Source organism: Euprymna scolopes, chromosome 26, assembly GCF_053919585.1.
Source record: "Euprymna scolopes isolate OS-2025 chromosome 26, ASM5391958v1, whole genome shotgun sequence".
NCBI lineage: Eukaryota > Metazoa > Mollusca > Cephalopoda > Sepiida > Sepiolidae > Euprymna > Euprymna scolopes.
This window is the reverse complement of record NC_136507.1, coordinates 89,328,791-89,348,829: the sequence shown is the minus strand read 5'-3', so window position 1 is coordinate 89,348,829 and position 20,039 is coordinate 89,328,791. Positions and strand designations below refer to the sequence as shown.

Below are 20,039 nucleotides of genomic sequence, written 5' to 3'. Positions count from 1 at the left end.
TTGAAGTGCCAAAATTTAGGCTTTTCCGTGGACATTTTTCTTTAGAAAAAGTGGGCTGAATTACGGACAATCAAGAAATTCAGTAATTTAGTCACCATTTATTTATTTTTCAAGCTATTCTCATGAAACTTGGCAGTCTTGTGTAAAATTGTGTGCTCTTTCTGATTATGCAGTCAAATCTGAGGTATCTCTTTTACCATAATCCATGAATTATAAATTAAGATGTACAAATTTCAATTTTTTTTAAACTGGCGCATGCTATCATACAGTGGGTGTCTATTCATGAGCAAAACTAAATATTATAGTGGTATTTAAATATAGCTTTATTGAGAGCAGGCATTTTCCTGCCTCCTCACCAAAGGAGAGCTTAATCTGGGGTGTAGCTATTGAATGCCTAAAGAGCATTCATGGCCGGTATTTACTACTTCTCTCAAAGCAAAGAAAAAATTGAGTAAATATGAATTAATCTAAAAATAAATCAAAGAAAATTTTTTATATAGGTTTTGGATTTCTGTAAAAGATGGAAATTCTCATAGTTGACCAGAACTTATGTATTTTGGGACCAGTCCCATTTTCAATTTTGTAAATCCTCTGTATCTGGCTCAAAATATACCCCTATTTTCTGAGATGCAACCATAAATCATACTCTACATGAATCCTTAATGTAGCTTTCACAGTACCAGAATACCAGGAATCCTGAAAAGCAACAATTATATATTCACCAGTTGATGATAGTTTTTGTCATTTCTATTCTGTTGTTTTACTGAAAATTCAACTATGTAAACAAAAGAAATAAAACTAATTTTTTTACCTTGTTTCCACCTTAACATTTAAAATGACTACTTTTACAGGTGTTAGGGTATGCTGAAAACAAATATTGCGTTTAAATTTTCTGCAAATAAGTAGTTTTCCAGATATTAAGCAATGTCATTTCTTATGTTATTGCTGGTGGCCATCCTGGCACGCGCGAGTGCACAAACGTAACCCTGAGAAACTATGTGTAAATGCACGTACCAGAATGGCCACTAGCAATAACACAAGAAATGAGATTGCTTAATATCTGGAGAGCTAATTATTTGTGGAAAATTTAAATGCAATATTCGTTTTTAGCATACCTGAAAACCTCAAAAGGTAGTTATTTTAAAGAAAAATGTTAAGGTGGAAACAAGGTAAAAATTTACAAAATGCATCACAATGAAATTCTTTACCGAACCGCCTAATTATCATTATTATTATTCAGATATCCTCAATTAAAAAAAACGGGTTTGTTTTACAGATTCGAAAAAAATGTTCTTGACAATGAGTTAAAAATTAATTCAAGTTTCACAAGATATTTTATTTAATTGTTAGGTGAAAGTACAGAATAGCTAACAAAACACCCTTCTTCTCCATGTTAAGAATGGGTTTCTAAATAATAACATTATTATTTCAGCATGGTAGCATAAGCGCACAAGTACCTTATATTTGTTATATATTTGTTGTTTTTTGTTTTTTCTTATCACTAAAAAACAATTCTACCTTAAATACAAGTAAAAAGTTATAAATAAAATGATAACAGAAACATGTACTTAGTACATTTTGTTGTTTTTTAACGCTTTTAGTACATGTGCGTTAAAAACAACAAAATAGTATTGTTTGGAAATCAAATTTGAAAACCTTGAAAATAATTTTTTTAAATTGACAAACTCAGAATAAAAAATGAAACTTTCGTTTCGAAAGCAGGAAAAAACAGTTTTCTAATTTTAATAGAATACAAACTAAACTCATTAATGACTAGGCTGGTCAGCACATAGCGAGCCGTTTTTCCTTTAAGCGGATTTGAATTTCTATAAAAGATAACATTTTAAAGAAATTTCCGCACAATTAATAATTATCAAATATTTACGTATTATACATGAAAATAATAATTCTGAAACTATTATCTATATGAAAATGGATGATATATGCTGATTTATCTTATCAATTTTACCTTAAGTACAAATTAAACGCATGTACTTAGTACATTTTGTTGTTTTTTAAGGCTTTTAGTACAGATGTACTTAACAACAACAAAATAGTATTGTTTGGAAATCAAATTTGAAAATCTTGAAAATAATTTTTTTAAATTGACAAACTCAGAATATAAAATGACTTGTAAGACGAAAGCAGAAGAAGTTTTCTATTTTTAAGAGAATACTTTAGTAAGCTCAGCACATTAGCGCTTAGCAGGCCATTTTTCTGTAAGTGGATTTGAATTTCTATAAAAGATAACATTTTGAAGAAATTTCAGCACAATTAATAATTATCAAATATTTACATATTATACATGAAAATAATTCTGAAACTATTATCTATATGAAAATGGATGATATATGCTGATTTATCTCATCAATTTTGAAATATTCTTTAACTTTGCTCGGTTGTAACTTTGCTTCCTATGGTTGTAAAAATATAAATCTAAGTCCAGTAGAGACGGACTTCTATGCTTATATAGCCTGTAAAATTTCAGCTACATCCAATCAAATTTAATCCTGCGCATGTGTATCCAAATGTAACATATGAAATGTAAACACTGAAAAAACAGTTTCCCTTTTTGTTGTCATTTTTTACCGTTTTTTTTTTTTCATTTTTAACTTGGAGCATAAAAGAAAAATAAATTAACATTGGAATGCTTATTCTATTCTCTTTCCAGCAATGTAATTCTTTTAAAAATTGACCCACAAATAAAAAAGATATGACTTGTTGAAGCACATTAGGTATGTAATATTGCCAATGTCCACGAAAATACAGCATACGCTTGTAATGCTACATTTACAATTCTTGACATTATCTGTTCAGTAGAATAAAATTAATCACTTAATTATTGCATTAATCAGTGAATTTACTTTGCTCTTAACCCATTAGTAGAAATATATATAACTTGGTAGAATCCAAAATTCAAGACATAATTAATAGTTTGTACTGACCATGCCATGGAAGATTCAACACCAACATTATTTGTTCTTGTATATATATACATTTCTGGAATTTAAATTTATTATCAAATCTATAGCAAGGTAGAAAATTAACAATTATATGGATCTCTTCATTAGCACAATATGATACTGGCAATATTTAATTGAATTGGTTATTAACAGAAAACAAAAAAGTCCTTATTTTTTTCTCACTAGGATATGGAAACAATAATGTTCAAATATATGTATTGAAAAATGGATTCAAATTGTTTATGAGACAAGACAAGCTTCAGAAGGTTATCTATTAGAATATTTATCTATTAAAACAAAAATATCGTTAGTGCTTGTGCATTATAATTTGATATAAAAAAAATGCATTTTGTGTAATTATGTGTCATGTTGAAATTAGTGAAACAAAAATTACGAAAAATGAGTAGAAAAATAATTACAAGAAAACATAAAATTTATCGAATATGCAGTTTTATTGTTTTTTTTTTTTTTTTTTTTTTACAAAGGAATCAACTTATCAAGGCCCAGAGGCTACTCGAGGATAAGGTATGGTGGTAAAAGAGCCAATATCATTGTAATCGTTAAAAGTGCAAATTTGGTAAATTGGATTACTTAAGGGGAAAAGCTCATCAATAATTTGTTTACATTGGACTTGAAGACGGCCATATTGTAGTCAGCTGGAAAGGTAAACGGAAGAGAGCTCCACAGGTGTGCAGTTCTAAGAAAGAAGCTTTGTTCATGGAATGTATGTTTAGGTTTAGGCACAGATAAAGAGTAGGAGAAATTATTGATAGTGTTTACAGCCAAACGAGTGTTTCTCGTGAATGTTTGGCGAGGGAGGACCATATTGAATATGTAGTTTTATTTATTTGTTTATTTTTTTTTTTTTATCGCACCCAATTCTATATAAAAAACTGACATATCTCCCTTGTTTTTAGTTTTCAGTTATCTTTGATTTCAAATTACAAAATTGCGGATCAAGAATATACAATGAAAACAATATTTTTTATAAAATATAGTTCTAGTAGATCTACGCGATAATTTCTTTTGTATTTTTATTTTTTTACTAATTCCGACATTACACATCAGTTTGTGATAATGTTTTTACTTCAAATGCATTATTTTGAAACCCAATTATAATTCCCATCAGACAATGACACCTTTCACATGCATGCATGGGAAAATCATGATTGAAAATATATCATCTTCGAAATTTTGAACTTAATATTTCGTTCATAGCAAGACATTATTCACATTTTACTTACCTTAGAATGTGCAAAATTAACTGAGAGGGAGTGTTCTTCATACCAACAACAACTTTTTGTTGGACCATTTCCAACGTAAGTCTGAAGTAAGCTGCCATCCTAAACAATGAAAAAAAGAATTTAAAAAATGCACAAGTCATGTTATGTTATTTTTATAATTTACTAATAGATGTAACCGCCGTTTCTCGGTATTAAACGTATCGCTAAATTCCTTAAAGAAAAAAAAAAGAAAAAAAAACGAAATAAAAAGAAAAAAAAGAAAAAAACAAAAAAAAGAAAAAAACAAAAAAAGAAAAAAAAGAAAAAAAAAGATAAAAAAGAAAAAAAAAGAAAAAAAAGATAAAAAAGAAAAAAAAAGAAAAAAGATAAAAAGAAAAAAGATAAAAAGAAAAAAAAAACAAAAAAAACAAAAAAGAAAAAAAAGAAAGAAACTGAGACATGCGCATGCAAGTATTATGTTTTTTCTAAACGGTTCACTTCTTGTAGGTGAATAAAAAATACTCAAGCTGAGATCAAAACCAAAACCTAAAGACTGAGTTAAGTATGATAACCATTAGGCCAGCTTGACACGATCTTTGAAATGTGTTTTCAAACCTACTTATTCTTAACATAAATCTGTAATGTGAACAATTCACATATGCACATTTGTGAAACAGTTAGCAAACAGATAAAAATCTGATATCCCCCACTAACCGATTAAAATGTTTTCCACATGTCTGAATACACTATATACCAAATTTCCAGTTTGTAGATCCAAAATTCGCTGAGTATAAAGGTTGAGAAGTATCCTCACACACATTATCATAGATATATAGATTACAAAAAGAGCAGTTATCTGTATGTATGTCAAGCTAAAACTAAAAAAATACAAAACAAAGTTGGTATTTTTTAACCGGCATACTAATAATATCTAAAATGTAGAAAAAAAATTTATTCTTTGATTCTAAACTTGCAGCGATGTCTGTTTTTATTTATTTTTTATAGACCATACATAAACTCCCTCCTCACATTTGCTCCAGGGCCCCACACAGCTATCCAACTTCCGCTCCACCATCTAGCATGCTTTGAATCGATCTGTTATGTTCACCATTTGAAAAGGGAATTTTTTTCCGAAATTAATAATGGATATTGTCGCAGACATAACAAGTAAGACATTTGTATTTAATACAACTGAATAAATATATGTATATATAAACATATGTGTATGTACTTATTGATTTGTAAATCGCCACTTGTTCTCGTCTACTTTTACCAACAACGGCTATATTTCATTCCTCGCATTGTGGCAGCCTTCTAAATCTTTACTACATACCTATCCCACACAATGCTTCAAGCAAACTACATATCAATCCTAAATAGCAATAGGGAAGTCTGATGTTTTTCTAATCAAGTTACTTCTTTTATGTCTCGAGAAATCTACAAAAACGATTAGTCTGTATACTTCTCTCTTTTTCATTTTTCTTCAAAGTTCTCAAAAAATATTCAAATGTGGAGAAAAGGTACAAAAATAAAAAAAATTGTCTCAGCCGTGAAGGATGGAGAAAAAGGCCAAAGATCCTAGTGTTTTGATGAGATGTTTTGAATATAATAAACTAGTTATGACCAAAGTTTCATTTCATTCAGACAAAACACTAAGAAACAGGGCCTAATTAGAGTTGGGGCCCATTTTTTGGGGGATCACCCTGTATCAGGGGCTCGTCACAACCGACAAGATCGAAGAAGTGACAAAATCTTTTCTTCTTTTAAGTCGCACATGGGTTTCATCGAGTGGATGTGCGCCACGCATGCATGTTAATCAAACTAAACATAGTTTCTTAATGTACATAGTATTGCCCGGAGCACGACAGCGACACTACTCTTTATGTTAGTCATAAAATTTGATTTCTTAGTTCAGAAAATAAAAAACTACTTTATGAATTTACATGATTTTTGGAATATGACATCTTCGTTCGGTGACAAGTTCATACACCGTAAAGATTTTTCTGCATTTGTTTTTTAATAAGTTTAATTCTAAATAAGCACTCAAATTTCGGGACTTGTACAGTTTAATCAAGACATTCAAAAATGAAAATATCGAAAAAAAGGTTACATTGTACGTATCCGTTAAGGAATGAAGTTCTCTGAAAAAAAATTAACTTAATTTCATCAAGTAGTTTTTGTTTTTTACAGCGAAAAAACAATTTGTTATGATACCGAGCAAAAGGTTCGATTGTTAGGAAGAAAAGTTAGTATTAAAGATGGGGAGGGAGTGTCAGCGCTTTAAACTGAGTTATCTCCCCGTGGCATGTTCAAAAAATTCAAAGATGTCTACTTTCAACGTGCTGTCATAAAAACGTGTTTTTTCCGCTTGTAAAAAAACAAAAAAAAAAAAAAATACTCGACCAAATTAAATGAAATTTTTTTTTTGAGATCTTCAATCCAAAACAGATACGTACAATATTACCTTTTTTCAATATTTTCATTTTTTTTAATGTCTTGATTAAACTGTACAAGTGCCCAAATTTCTTACAAACATTTTTTTATTTAACATTTTTCCTCCAGAATACATTTTTATCACTTCCTGCGTTTTCGTTGTTCTTCCCCAATAAACTAGACCTGCTACTTTCACTGTTCTACATCCACTGACGCAAGAACTCTTATCTATTTTTTAAATGTGACCATACCATCAAAGTCTTCTGTTCTGCACACATTCTCCTATACTGTCTAGATTTAACCTTCAGTCGAGGTCATTAGATATACACTTGAAGTGAAAAAAAAAAATGTATATAAATTAATTACGACATGAAAAAAAAATGTATATAAATTAATTACGACATGAAAAAAAATTATATAAATTAATTACGGCATGAAAAAAAAATTATATAAATTAATTACGGCATAAAAAAAAAATTATATAAATTAATTACGACATGAAAAAGAAATATATGTATAAAAATTACTTACATTTAAAGACCAGATGTTTATCCATCCTTTGAAACAACCAGTGGCTAACATGAGGGCGCTGGGCGAGAATACGATGCAGGTGACTTTGCAGACGTGTCCAACAAGTATAAGCAAGGGTTTCAATGAAGCGTGCTGTAAATGGGTTGCAGTAGCAGACTTACTGGTGCCATCATCAGGGGATGCGTGCTACAATAAAGATTAAATTATTAAAAAAAAAAAAAAGAAGAAAAGAAAAATTCATTTTAAAACACAAAATAAAAGTTTTCCACAAAATGTATGCAATAACACACCAAGACTTAATGTTCATATGCATGTTATCGCCTTCCACAAACAGATGCTACAATAAAATTTAAATTATAAAAAAATTGGTGCAAGTTCACAGTTCAACCTCCATACAATAAATTTTTTAATTTATAGAAACGTCTTTATGATGTACGTACATGCCATGAAATAAAGACGTCCTACTCCAAAAATCACGTAAATTGATCAAGTAGTTTGTTTTTTTTTTATAAAGAAAGTCTTTTTTTAAACAATTTTAAGTGATTAATGTGAAATCGTTATAAAACTGATTCTGCAAATATGAATTATGGTGGAGTTATCTGCCCTTCTTTTTTCAAGATGAGGACACAAGACACCCCCTTTGTGGATACTCATAAAATTTGACCTTCTTAGGTCAAAATAAAACTACTTGACCAATTTACATGATATTTGGAATATGACATCTTTGTTCCAGGAGACGCACGTACAGCATAAAGATTTTTCTGTATTTGTTTTTTGTTTTTATTTATGATGAACTATAGACTTGCACCAAAAATTCATTTTAAACATAAAATGAGTTCTATTAAATCTATATAATAATACGCTAAGACATCTTATGTTCGTGTGTACGTTATCACCTTTTACAAATTTTAAAATGAGATTGAGATTGTCCGATCAACATTGGTGATTAATCTAATGACACTAAGATAAATACACCAGACTTTATTCAGTTTGAAATGAATTGTTCCAAAATCAAATTATGTTATCTTGTTGACTAAAACAGCAGAATTTTAAATAATTTCAAAAAGTGACATTCGTTTTATTGATGTGAAGAATATTTAGTGCCATCATAAGGAGATGTGTAAGAATTCAATAAAAATTAAATCATCAACAATTCGACAATCGTTTAGATTAATGCACATGTGCAATATGGTTGTTCAAAATAAAATAATGCGAAAACTATTTGATATATTTATGTAGCAGGCAAAACTATTTGTGCACACCAAAAATTATGTACTTCCTGTGTTTGGGAGTGCTCTTAGATAGGTTTTGTATCAGGATGCCTCTGATACATATTGAAAATCAATAATCAAAAAAATCTGATTAAAAAAGGAACAGTCCAATTTCCACCAAAGTTAACATTTTATGTGTCTGGGAATGTTCTTAGATAAGTCTTGTATCAGAATGCCTTTGGTAAGTATCAAAAATCAATAATTAGAAAAAAATTCCATTAAAGAAGAAACAGACTGATTTTAATTGAAGTTAACACCCTTATACAGCCTAACACCACAAGTACATTTGAGAAGTTTTATCACTGCACAAGCAGAAAGGCCTGGCGTATAAAATTAACTGTAGGTTTAATAAGATAGGGGCGTGTTCAAAATGAATATTTCCGTGTAAAGTACAACTGAACCATGATACTTGACTTTTTCACTTTAAACTTCAATTCAAGCCATTATATATAAAAAATAATTTTATAAAATCAACAGTAGATTCTCTACAGTGCAATGTAAACTACAATGTATTGTGGACTAAATCATGGCAGGGAGGCGTGTGAAGCTTCCTCCTGGTGTACTGCAGTGGGTGCTCAGACTATAGGAGGCAATCAATCGATTTGACTGAAAAATGGGCAATTTCACCAATTTCGATGATAATAAAAGTATTGGAAGTGTAGAACATTTGTTGATCATCATTCAATTCTGGGCAACATCGAGTTTCCCTGCTAGTTTTATGTAAGTACCAACATTATTTTTATATTAAAATGATTTTTAAAAAATAAATAAATAAAATGACAAATTAACATCTTACCTCAGTCATTTCTTCATGCGATTCCATCGCATATGCATTTGGCGACAAAAAACTTTCATCTGGTGATGGTTGTGGGATGTTCCATTGATACACGGTGCCGTTATTGCAGCCACTAAATAAACAAAAAGACCATTTTTCTTTTATAGCATTTGGTTATAACCAGTTAACGTACTTCTTAACTTCCGACATGGCTGTTACCAGTGACAAGGAAATCAGTTCCTTCGCTTTTTTTCTTTCACACCGATATCTTTCCTGTACATGTACTTTTTTTTTTTTTTTTTTTTTTTACATTTTTCTGATCATTATTTTTTTATATTAATAATCATTGAAAAGTTTTATCGATCTTATTTTAATTAAGAATTATTGAAATTAGTTTTATTTATTTATTTTTCTAAGATTTACTGAAAACACTTTTTGCGCACTTTTTTTTTTTTTTTAAAAGAATTATTGAAAAAAAAAAATTTTTTTTTTAAATCTTTTTAAACACTTTTGGGAATATTATGTATTGAATACGTTTTTTTTTTTAATGATGCTTGAAAGTTTATTTTGGTTTTAATTTTTTTTATACTTTCATAAACATATTTATGATATAAATTCAAATAAACTTTTACGTTTAAAATTTAAAAAAAACAAAACATTTTTATAATATTATAAACATTTTTTTATAAAATTCCAAATAAAATAAAAACTTTTATTTTTTTAATTTTATTATTAAAACTAAAAACTACTTAAAGACTAATTATGTTATTTTTATCTGGAGAATTTTGTTAATTTTTATTGTATATTTTTCAATAAAGTAGTTTTCTTATATTTTATTTCAAGAAATCGCTTCACAATAGAAACACTGAGGAATAGACATTGCCAAAACAGAGAATAATTAAGTTGATGTTTTTTAAACTAATTAAAATGTATTAAAATCCGAAATTTCTGAACGAATTTAGATTTTTCCAGAAAGATAAAACCCTGAAGTTTATCATACTAAAAGCCCAATAATATTTTGTTTTCAATAATTTTTAATAGAAGTTTAAATTTTATCTCCAGTGAAGAACAATAAAAGTGAAAGAACTGATTTGCCTTGTCACCACTTCCGGTAGCAGCCATGCCAGAAGTTAGCAAGTATGTTAGCTGACTATAACCACTCATTCTAAAAACAAAATTTTAGCCACTAAAAAACTAAGTGTTGTGATGTGTCCACCTTACAGATAATAATGATTTTTTCCATTTATTATAAAGACCAAGAGAATATGTCTCTCTGCATTGTTCACAAGTTATGTACAAGCACACTTAGCAGTCGGACTGAAGTATATCCTTTATTTGTTGTATTTGTTTTTTCTGTTTAATATATTTTGTTTTCAATAATTACAGAGTTGTATCTTTCTTCCGGACCCTTACAGGACCACAACGCCAACGAAGTATTAGATTAGGATTGACAATTTAGATTATTCAGACTACTGTTATTTTATTTACCTACTTTTCAGAGGGTGAGACACAAGGGCAGGGATAGGGGTTTGATCAAAATGTTTCTGTGGAATTAACTGGTTTTGAACTAGATTTTTAGTCTGTATCATTAACTAGTCAGTCACTGTTCTCCAAACACATCATCTTGGATGCTATTCTCGTTGTGACCAATTTAACCTCTGATCTTAAAGCGCACCTTGTCAAACTCTGGAATCTTTTTGTCGAACTCACAAGGACCTGTGGCATAACGAATATGTGCTAATTAGTTCTAAGTGACAGTCTTCTGAAGGCTGAAGGTTCAATCTTCAAGCTGGGTGATACAGTGTAACCCGGATATAAGAAAAACAGACATAAGAGAAATTTTCTCTGGTCTCAAATTAGAGCTTGTGTTAATGTACAGGGTAACCCGGATATAAGAACCCCGGATATAAGAGAGTCACAGGGACCTAAGAAGTCTCTTATAGCAAAGTTACTCTGTACTAAATTTACAAATACAAATTATTTAATACTTATATTCAGTCATGGCTGATAGACCAAGAGCAAGCTATCCTCATGGATTAAATAAAGGGTTCCATTTGAAATTCCATACAAATTCCTCAATTCAAGAAAAAGATTCCCAAGCTTGACTAGATGTACCTTAAAAAGGTCAAAGGTTACATCGGCCAAAATGTTGTGAGCGTAACATATAAGTAGTTTGAATAAAGTGTAGCATCAGCAGATACTACACTTTCTTCTTAGCCATGAAAAATTAAATCAATATGAATTGTGAAATACTTACACGGCAAACATCAGTTCCTTATCATCTCCGATTCCCACTGATCGACACCATTCAATGGCAGTAACATTGTTTTTGTGTTCAAGAACCTGCATACAGTTAAGAGTTTTTCGTTTGTGTCTCCACATCTTCACACTTGGAGAATCAGCAGAGAAAGTGGCCAGAAGAAGTCCGGTCGGATCCCATTTAACATTTTCAATTGATGTCTATTTAAAACAAAATATTGGAAAAGCAAAACAAAAATAAAAAGATGATTAAAAATGGGACAAGATGAAGATAAGATATTGAGAATGTACATTCTAATGACATGTATTAAAATGATACCCGCGCTTTGGCAAGCGGGTACCCAAGTGTACAGCAAAATCTTGACCTCGACCTTGAAAAATAGTGTGCACCATTTTTAGTCGGAAACCATCATCATGCCAGGTTTAGTCATAATTGGTCCAGTGGTGTGTAGGGGAGTTATACATACACACGTACACAAACGGTACTACTTATATATATATATATATATATATATATATATATATGAGCAAACAGTTAATAAAATATGTTAAAAAACACTTTGAAATGAGTTAAAAACATATTTAATCTGAAAAGGAAACACTAGATAAGTGGATAGTCCTTAATCTGCGGAGTTTCGAAGAAATACTTTCCTTCTCATCAAAGGGTAGGAATTAGCAAAATGTGGGATCGGATTTTGCATGCAGAAGTATTTGATGAAACAACAAGTAAGTCAAAGATCTTACTTGAAAACAAAAAAAGTGAAGCAGAGGGAATATGGTGAAGAAAAAGGTGATTAAACATGAATGGATAGTCTGGTGGAAGATAAAATATCCAGTGACGGTAAAATCCAAATGTATAACTTCAAGAAAGTTAAAAGAATTTCCATTTGTACAAGTAAAATCCAAGGAAATCCCGTAATTGGAAGAAGATGGTCCATAATAATCCAAAGGCAGAAATCCATGGAATAATTCACAAAAATGTGTACAAGGAAAAAAGGAAAAGTTTCCAATAATATTAATAAAAGAAAAATAAGATATGCTTTTCACTCTACTTCCTTTTATTTATTTATATATATATATATATATATATATATATATATATATAAACTACTTCATTTATTCACATAAATTTAATATACGAAAGTATAGATTTATGCATAAACTTTAAGTATTTACTTCAAAAGTGCTCAATACGTAGGTAGAGCTAGTTAGTAATTTATAAAATATATATAGTGATTAAGCTACACTGAATATTCTGCGTTTCATCCAACTATAGGATTCGTCAGGCTTATGCGAATCCTATAGTTGAATGAAACGCAGAATATTCAGTGTAGCTTAATCGCCATATATATTTTATAAATTACTATATATATATATATATATATATAACATAAATGGCTACTAATTAGAAGTTTTGAGAACTCTTTATCTACTGTGGGACTTGACTCAGACAAAATAAAATCAAGGGACAAATAGCGTTCCTATCGATATTCCAACTACTGCAAGAGACATTCATGTTTTTACGCTGATTACTAAATTGATAATATCAGTATGAAGTGTCAAAGATTTTTTTACTTCATGACTGGCAGATAGTTACAAAGAGTACTCTAAGCAGCTAGCCTTGTACCAGACTTGGATGAATATTTGGTATGTTTTAAAGAGTCCCTTCCATCTCCAAAGTGAGGATTTGGGCTTAACATCATACGATGTTACAGCCAAGCTGCTAATTAGCAATTTAATTTTCAACATCACCATCATCATATTCAATTTAATGCCAATTTTACATGCTGGCATGTATAGAACTGCTTTTAAAAACTGACTTCTAAACCAAGGTCAAACCAATGTTGATTGAAATCTGTATCTTTTGTTTCTTTTTCGCAGTGAAATCAGTTGGGGTCCTTATTCCCTACTTCATCCATATTCTTATCGTTTATTCATCCAAAACAAAGCATGTTGGTACTGTGACGCATAAAAAAACTACTATGATAGGGGCCATATTTAAATTGCTGCATGTTGGTATGGTTGGGGAAAAGGAAGCATTATTGCAATAGTGGAATAATTCAACTAAACATTGAATAATAATTATTGTCACACAAGAGAATGATTGATCATTTAATTTTAATAGCATTTCAACCTTGATGGTCACTTCATGCCAAAAAAGTGTTCCAAGTGATAAGTATTGATTATATACACACACACACACATATATATATATATATATATATATATATATATATATACATACATTATAACGGTAATAAAAAAACTTTCGTTAAGAAAGAAAAAAATGACAACCTGGATTTTTATTTATTTCTTTCCTTTGTTTGTAACTGAAACATTACACATTTACTAATATTTAACAGAAAATAAAGCAACATTTATCATCACATTAGGTTCACGTCACTAAACTGCACTTTTACTCCAGAAAGTGTATTACTGTTGGTTTTATACCATTTGTAATCGACGCAGTCATAAAAAAAGAAAAAAAGTAAAAAAAAAATAAGGATGGATCCATTCTTAAGACTTGTCAATTGTAAATCTATTTTGAGATGAAAATCCTATTTCCAAATTAGTCCTTTTGACTAAGCCTTGCTATATATATATATATATATACACACACACACACATAGAGGATGTGTCAAAAAAAAAAAATAAATAAAAAAATACTTTGCACAATACTTACCTCATAAGCTTCTATGATAATGGGCTGTTTGAAATCCACTCGGCTGCAGAGTGACAAAACTCCATCACTGAAACTGACAGCAAATCTCTGATCTTCATTGGACCATGAAACACAGGTCACAGATACTGAAAAAAATAAAAGTAAAAAATAATAAAACAAAGTTTCATTATTTTTTTTTTTTAGAACGATTCAAAAGAAGTTAACAGAAATTCTTTATGTTCAAAATATTTCTTATCTAACGCTTTCTAACATTTGCTGGTTGAAAACTCGGGCGGTCGGCATTCATGCATGCTTGATAAGTGGTTTAAGAATTTCAGATGTCTCAAAATTCTGCATATCAGAAATTATGAATCTCTCACTAGTGGGGCTGAAAGGTGCCAAAATACTAGCTGGCAATGATAGAAAAATCTTAAAGAATAAATAAAAAAATAAATGATAGAAAATAAAAGAAAGAAAAAAATGTTTTCTTTATTCTTTTTTAGAAGTTTTTTTTAACTTATTTTCTCATCTTTATTATTTTATTATCTACTCCCCCTCCATTACATACTCCATTTCTTCTGCCCCCCCTCTATGTTTCTACTCCCTATCCTTATCTCCTATGTTTCATTTTCTATTCCTTAATTGCTCTAGCTATAATCTGCATGTTTTCTTCTTATTAAACCCGGTTCTCCAACTTCCAACGTAGACCCCTACTACCATGTCTCCTTCTCCAACATCAGGGGTCTACGTTCTAACCTTCCAGAGGTTGAAACCCAATTACAGGAGACTAAACCAGACCTTTTATTTTTAAGTGAAACTGGCATTGGACAGGCTATTTCCCTTGATGAGTTTGCAATTACAGGATACTCTAACTTAACTTCTAAATCTGACCCCCAAGATCGCCATGGGCATGGAATATGTGCCTATATTAAAGATAGCTTTCCATGTGGGAGGGACATCTCCAGGGAAGATCCTAATTTACCTTATATGTGCTTCCGGGTTGCTTTAGCTCACACTACTGCATTTATATTTACTCTCTATCGCCCCCACAACAGCGGAGTTACTATCTTTCAAAGCATATCTGAGAAAATTGACCAAGTCCTTTCTACTTATCCTTCAGCTAACATTCACGTATGTGGAGACTTCAATGTTCACAACGTCGAATGGTTGACCCACTCAAACAAGACCGATGATGAGGGGAGGTTCTGTCATGATTTCTCCATTGCCTATGACCTCACTCAGATTGTTCAGGAACCTACCCGTGTGCCCGATAATGACGGCCAGTATGCGAGCCTACTAGACCTTTTTCTCACAACTTGCCCTGAACTATGTTCAGTTTCTGTTCTGTCGCCTCTTGGATCTTCCGACCACTCTGTTGTATCAATTAAGATAAAAATGAAATGTAATAAGTCCCCAGACGTACCTCTTCATCGTACAGTATATCGATACACTAAGGCTGACTGGGATAGCTTCCGTACATTTATATCTGATCTACCTCTGCATTCCATGTTTAAAAAGGATGTGTCCTCTATAGTATTAGACCTAACTGAATGGTTAATTGTAGGTATTGACCATTTCATACCCTCTAAAAAGTTTCAGCAAAAACCTAACAGCCAGCCATGGTTCTCTCCAGAATGTGCTGCTGCCATTGCGCACAGAAATCACTTTTTCCACTGCTTCAAACGTAATAGATGTATGGAAACTAAAGCCGTTTTCAGGACTGCCAGCAACCATTGTAAGAAAGTAATAAGGAACGCAAGAGAGTTGTATGCTCAATCTGTTAAGTCCAAAGTAGCTGAGCAGCGGCTTGGTTCCCACCAGTTTTGGCAAATAGCAAACAGAATCCTGAACAGAAGCGTGTGCTCCATCCCAACTATTATCAATGGATCTGAGGTAATCTCGTCAGCATCAGACAAAGCCAAACTCTTTGTCAAGAACTTTGCAGCTAATTCTACCCTTTGCGACCAAGACCGCCAACCCCCAATATTTCCTCTTGTATCAGAAAACACGCTATGTGATATACGTATATCTGTACGTGATGTTGCCAAGCTAATCAAAAACCTTGATTCCAGTAAAGCAACTGGCCCTGATGGTATTCCAATTATAGTACTCAAAAAACTTCAACCTGAACTAGCGCCCATACTTACAAAACTGTTTAAACGTTGTCTTAAGGAGAATAGTTTCCCATCTCCCTGGAAAATCTCATCAGTATGCCCTGTATTTAAGAATTCAGGTGATCGCTCATCCCCCTCTCAGTACAGGCCAATAAGTCTCCTGTGCGTCATGAGTAAGTTGCTAGAATCTGTATTAAATACAGAAGTAATCAAACATCTCAACAAAAATAACCTTCTTAGTGACACTCAATATGGTTTCCGTTCTGCTAGATCTACAGCAGATGTCCTTACAGTTATATCGCATAGGATTAGCAAATCTCTCGACGGTGGCAATCTTTCTAGGGCAATTGCTCTTGACATATCTAAAGCCTTTGATAGGGTATGGCATAAAGGTTTACTTCATAAGATCGCTAGCTATGGTATAGCTGGAAAAGTCTTCTCAATTATTAAATCATTTCTTTCTGATAGATTCATAAGAGTAGTAGTTGAGGGGCAAAAATCAGAAGCTCACAATATTAATGCCGGTGTCCCTCAGGGATCCATCCTGGGCCCAACTCTTTTCCTGATCTACATTAATGATCTTCCAAATCATATCCTTACATCATTTGTAGACATTTATGCTGACGACACTACCATTTATGGTACCACATCTAAGACAGTAAACGACCAAGTTCTCTCCAATTCTCTCTCCTCTGATCTTGAGCACGTAGTACAATGGGGAAAGGAGTGGCTGGTTACTTTTAATGCATCTAAAACCAAGCTTCTCTCTTTACATCATCAACATTCTAATCCACATTTGTCATCAATTGAAATGAATGGCTCTCGTCTTCAGGAGGCCTCAAGTTTTGACAAGCTTCTGGGCTTGACCATTACTCCTGATCTTAAATGGAACACGTATATCAAATCTGTTGCCAAGGCCGCTGGAAAAATGGTGGGATCTTTCTATTGATCCAGTAGATATCTCACTGCTGATGCTATTCTCTATCTATATAAGAGCCAGGTACGTCCAAGGATGGAATACTGTTGCCACATCTGGGCAGGAGCTGCTAGAAAGAACTTGTCCTGCCTTGATAGAGTTCAAAATAGACTTCGTAGCCTCGTAGGAGATGTCCTTTTCTCCTCCTTGCAACCTCTATCTCACAGAAGAGATGTTGCGAGTTTGTCTCTGATGTATCGTTATTTTCATGGAAAGTGTTCAACTGAGCTTCAATCTATGGTCCCCCCTCGCCAAACTTTCACAAGAAACACTCGTCTAGCTGTAAACACTATCAATAATTTCCCCCACTCTTTATCTGTGCCTAAACCTAAACGTAGATTCCATGAACAAAGCTTCTTTCTTAGAACTGCACGCCTGTGGAATTGTCTTCCGTTTTCCTGCTTTCCGGCTGACTACAATATGGTTTTGTTCAAGTCTAAAGTAAATAAGTTCTTGATGAGCCGTTCCATATAAGTTATTAAATTTACCAAATTTTCATTACTAATGATTACTATATTGACCAACTTCTACTGTACACTCTTTAACCCTTATCCTTGAGTGGCCTCTGGGCCTTGATAATGTGGTGATGCCTTTGTAAAAAAAAAAAAAAAAAAAAAAAAAAAAAAATACTCCCAGTACCCTATCCCCCTCCTACTAAATAGCCCTTCTCCTTCAGAATTACTCATAATGATCCCTCTCTCCTCTCCTTTCATTACTTCTCCGCCTGAACTTTCCCATTTCTAACCTTAAATGTATTTAAAATTGGTGTTGTCTTCCTTGCATTTATCCTTGTAACAAGCTGATTTTTTTCTCCTGTTCTGATGAGAAGCATTTAGTTTTGAAATGCTATTGCCTAAAATAGTTCCCCCACCCACCATTTTCTTTCCACTTATTGTAATCACTCCCACCCTTATTGACATCTATCTTTTCTTATAATTGCTCCTCTTAATCAAGTAAAGCTTTATCGATCCAGACAGGTTAACCCTTTTTTTCCAAAAGAAATCTATTTTTAAAGTTCTCTCTCTCATATATATATATATATACAGCCTTTGAGATTTGAAAAAAAAAATCACTCGACCGCCGGTCGAGTGTGAGGGAAAATTTACTCGCCCACAAAACATTTTTACTCATCCGACTTTGTCTTTGTTTCAGTCAATAATAGTAAATAATTTTACAACAATTCAAGAAATTACCATGTGTATAATCTAACAAGAAAATATTTGTTTAACTCTTGTAAATCAACTATTTTATTACTACAAACATTTCAGTAAATATTCAACAAAACGTTAAAATACAATACTAGTTTCTTTATATAGCATCATTCATATTATTGTTGCATAGAAATAAGAATCATTTCTTTGGATGCTTGACGGAACACTGTGTTTTTTTCCTCTTTCAAATGTTCATCTTTACTTTTGTAAGCATGAAGTGTATGTAGTTGTAGCGTCGAAGAATTTTTTTTCCAAATGAATTTCAAAATCAGAGAGCTAAACGAAGGAGACATTTTGACTACACGCCGAATGTGTACATTTGACCTCTTGTTGAGCTTTAGCGTGACCACTCTTTTTTCAATACGATATTCCAAAGGTCTTACAGAGAGATGAAAGAATTCACAAATGATGAGGCATAGGTCATTCTGAGTCACCACATATTTGAGGGTGGTAAAATAAATGAGTTTTCTCCGTTTCTTTATTTAAAGAAATTTTATCGCCTGGCGGGCGAGTGATTTATGACTTTTAGTCGCCCCAAGAAATTTTCAATCAACTGTGGCGACCAGTCGTGTAAAGTCACAAAGGCTGTATATATACATATATATATATATATATATATATATATATATGTATGTATATGAGAGTGAAGGCATACCACTGTGACTTAAATTGTAACTCTTGTATAATGCTGATTTTTCTTCTCTTCTGATGAGAAGCATTTAGCTTTAAAATATCATGGCCTAAAAAGAGGTTTCCTCCTTCGTTTCCATTTCATTTATTGTAATCACCCTCATCTTTATTGACATATTCTTTTCTTATAATTGCTCCTCTTAATCAGGTAGAGCTTCATCTATCCAGATAGGCTAACCCTTCTCTTCAAAAAAAAAAAAAAAAACTATTTCTTCAACTTTTTTCCATATATAATACAAGCTTAACTTAATCTATATAATTATAAAACTCAAATGATCTTGTAACGAGTGATATAATCCACTTTCCGGTTTACGACATCCGGTTGCGCATGTGCGCATAAACATTAACCCATAACAACGTAAACAAATAAACACAAATCGCTTCTTTTGCAGATTTTGACCTGAGCACTGAAATATTAACGTTATTATTTCGAAATTATTATTTAACATGGGCAGAGTGGGGGTGTTTTGCAACTATTCTTTATTACAACTATACTGTCGCTATTTTCTTAAAACTAAACAACTTTAACCCGTTGACAAACATAAGAACAATTGTAATAAAGCCAAGACTACTACTACTACTACTCTCTATCCGTCCCTTTTCCTTCCTTCCTTCTTTTTTTATTTTTTGTTACATTTCTAGATACAAAATAGTTGTGTGAGAACAGTGAATTTGTTGACACATTTACTAATCTGTTTCAATATTAGTTTTATTTTATTTTATTTATTTAGGTTTTATTTTTTTGCTTCAGGTTTTATTAATTATCTTTTTTTAGATTTTAAGTTTCTATAACTTGGTTGAAGGATTCCAATATGGGTTTTTCATTCTTATATTTTTCATTGGTAGATTCATGTGCGTTTTTGCTGCTAAATGCCTTTCGTCGGCGTTCGATTCGTAGGAAAATGATGTTTAATTTTCGATTCTTGAGCGA

At 31.7% G+C, this 20,039-nt stretch overlaps 1 protein-coding gene across 4 annotated transcripts in view; it reads right to left on the bottom strand.

Annotated features, from left to right (window-relative positions):
* LOC145248252 (putative E3 ubiquitin-protein ligase HERC1) overlaps window positions 1-20,039 on the bottom strand; it is a 335,131-nt gene that overhangs the window by 53,528 nt on the left and 261,564 nt on the right. For all 4 annotated transcript variants that reach the window (XM_080110122.1, XM_080110124.1, XM_080110123.1 and 1 more), the window contains 5 exons: window positions 14,139-14,263; window positions 11,454-11,656; window positions 9,218-9,329; window positions 7,151-7,336; window positions 4,208-4,306 (listed from right to left, as the gene is read on the bottom strand). In XM_080110122.1, the coding sequence (XP_079966248.1) occupies window positions 4,208-4,306; window positions 7,151-7,336; window positions 9,218-9,329; window positions 11,454-11,656; window positions 14,139-14,263 (725 nt within the window). The remainder of the gene's footprint in view (window positions 1-4,207; window positions 4,307-7,150; window positions 7,337-9,217; window positions 9,330-11,453; window positions 11,657-14,138; window positions 14,264-20,039) is intronic.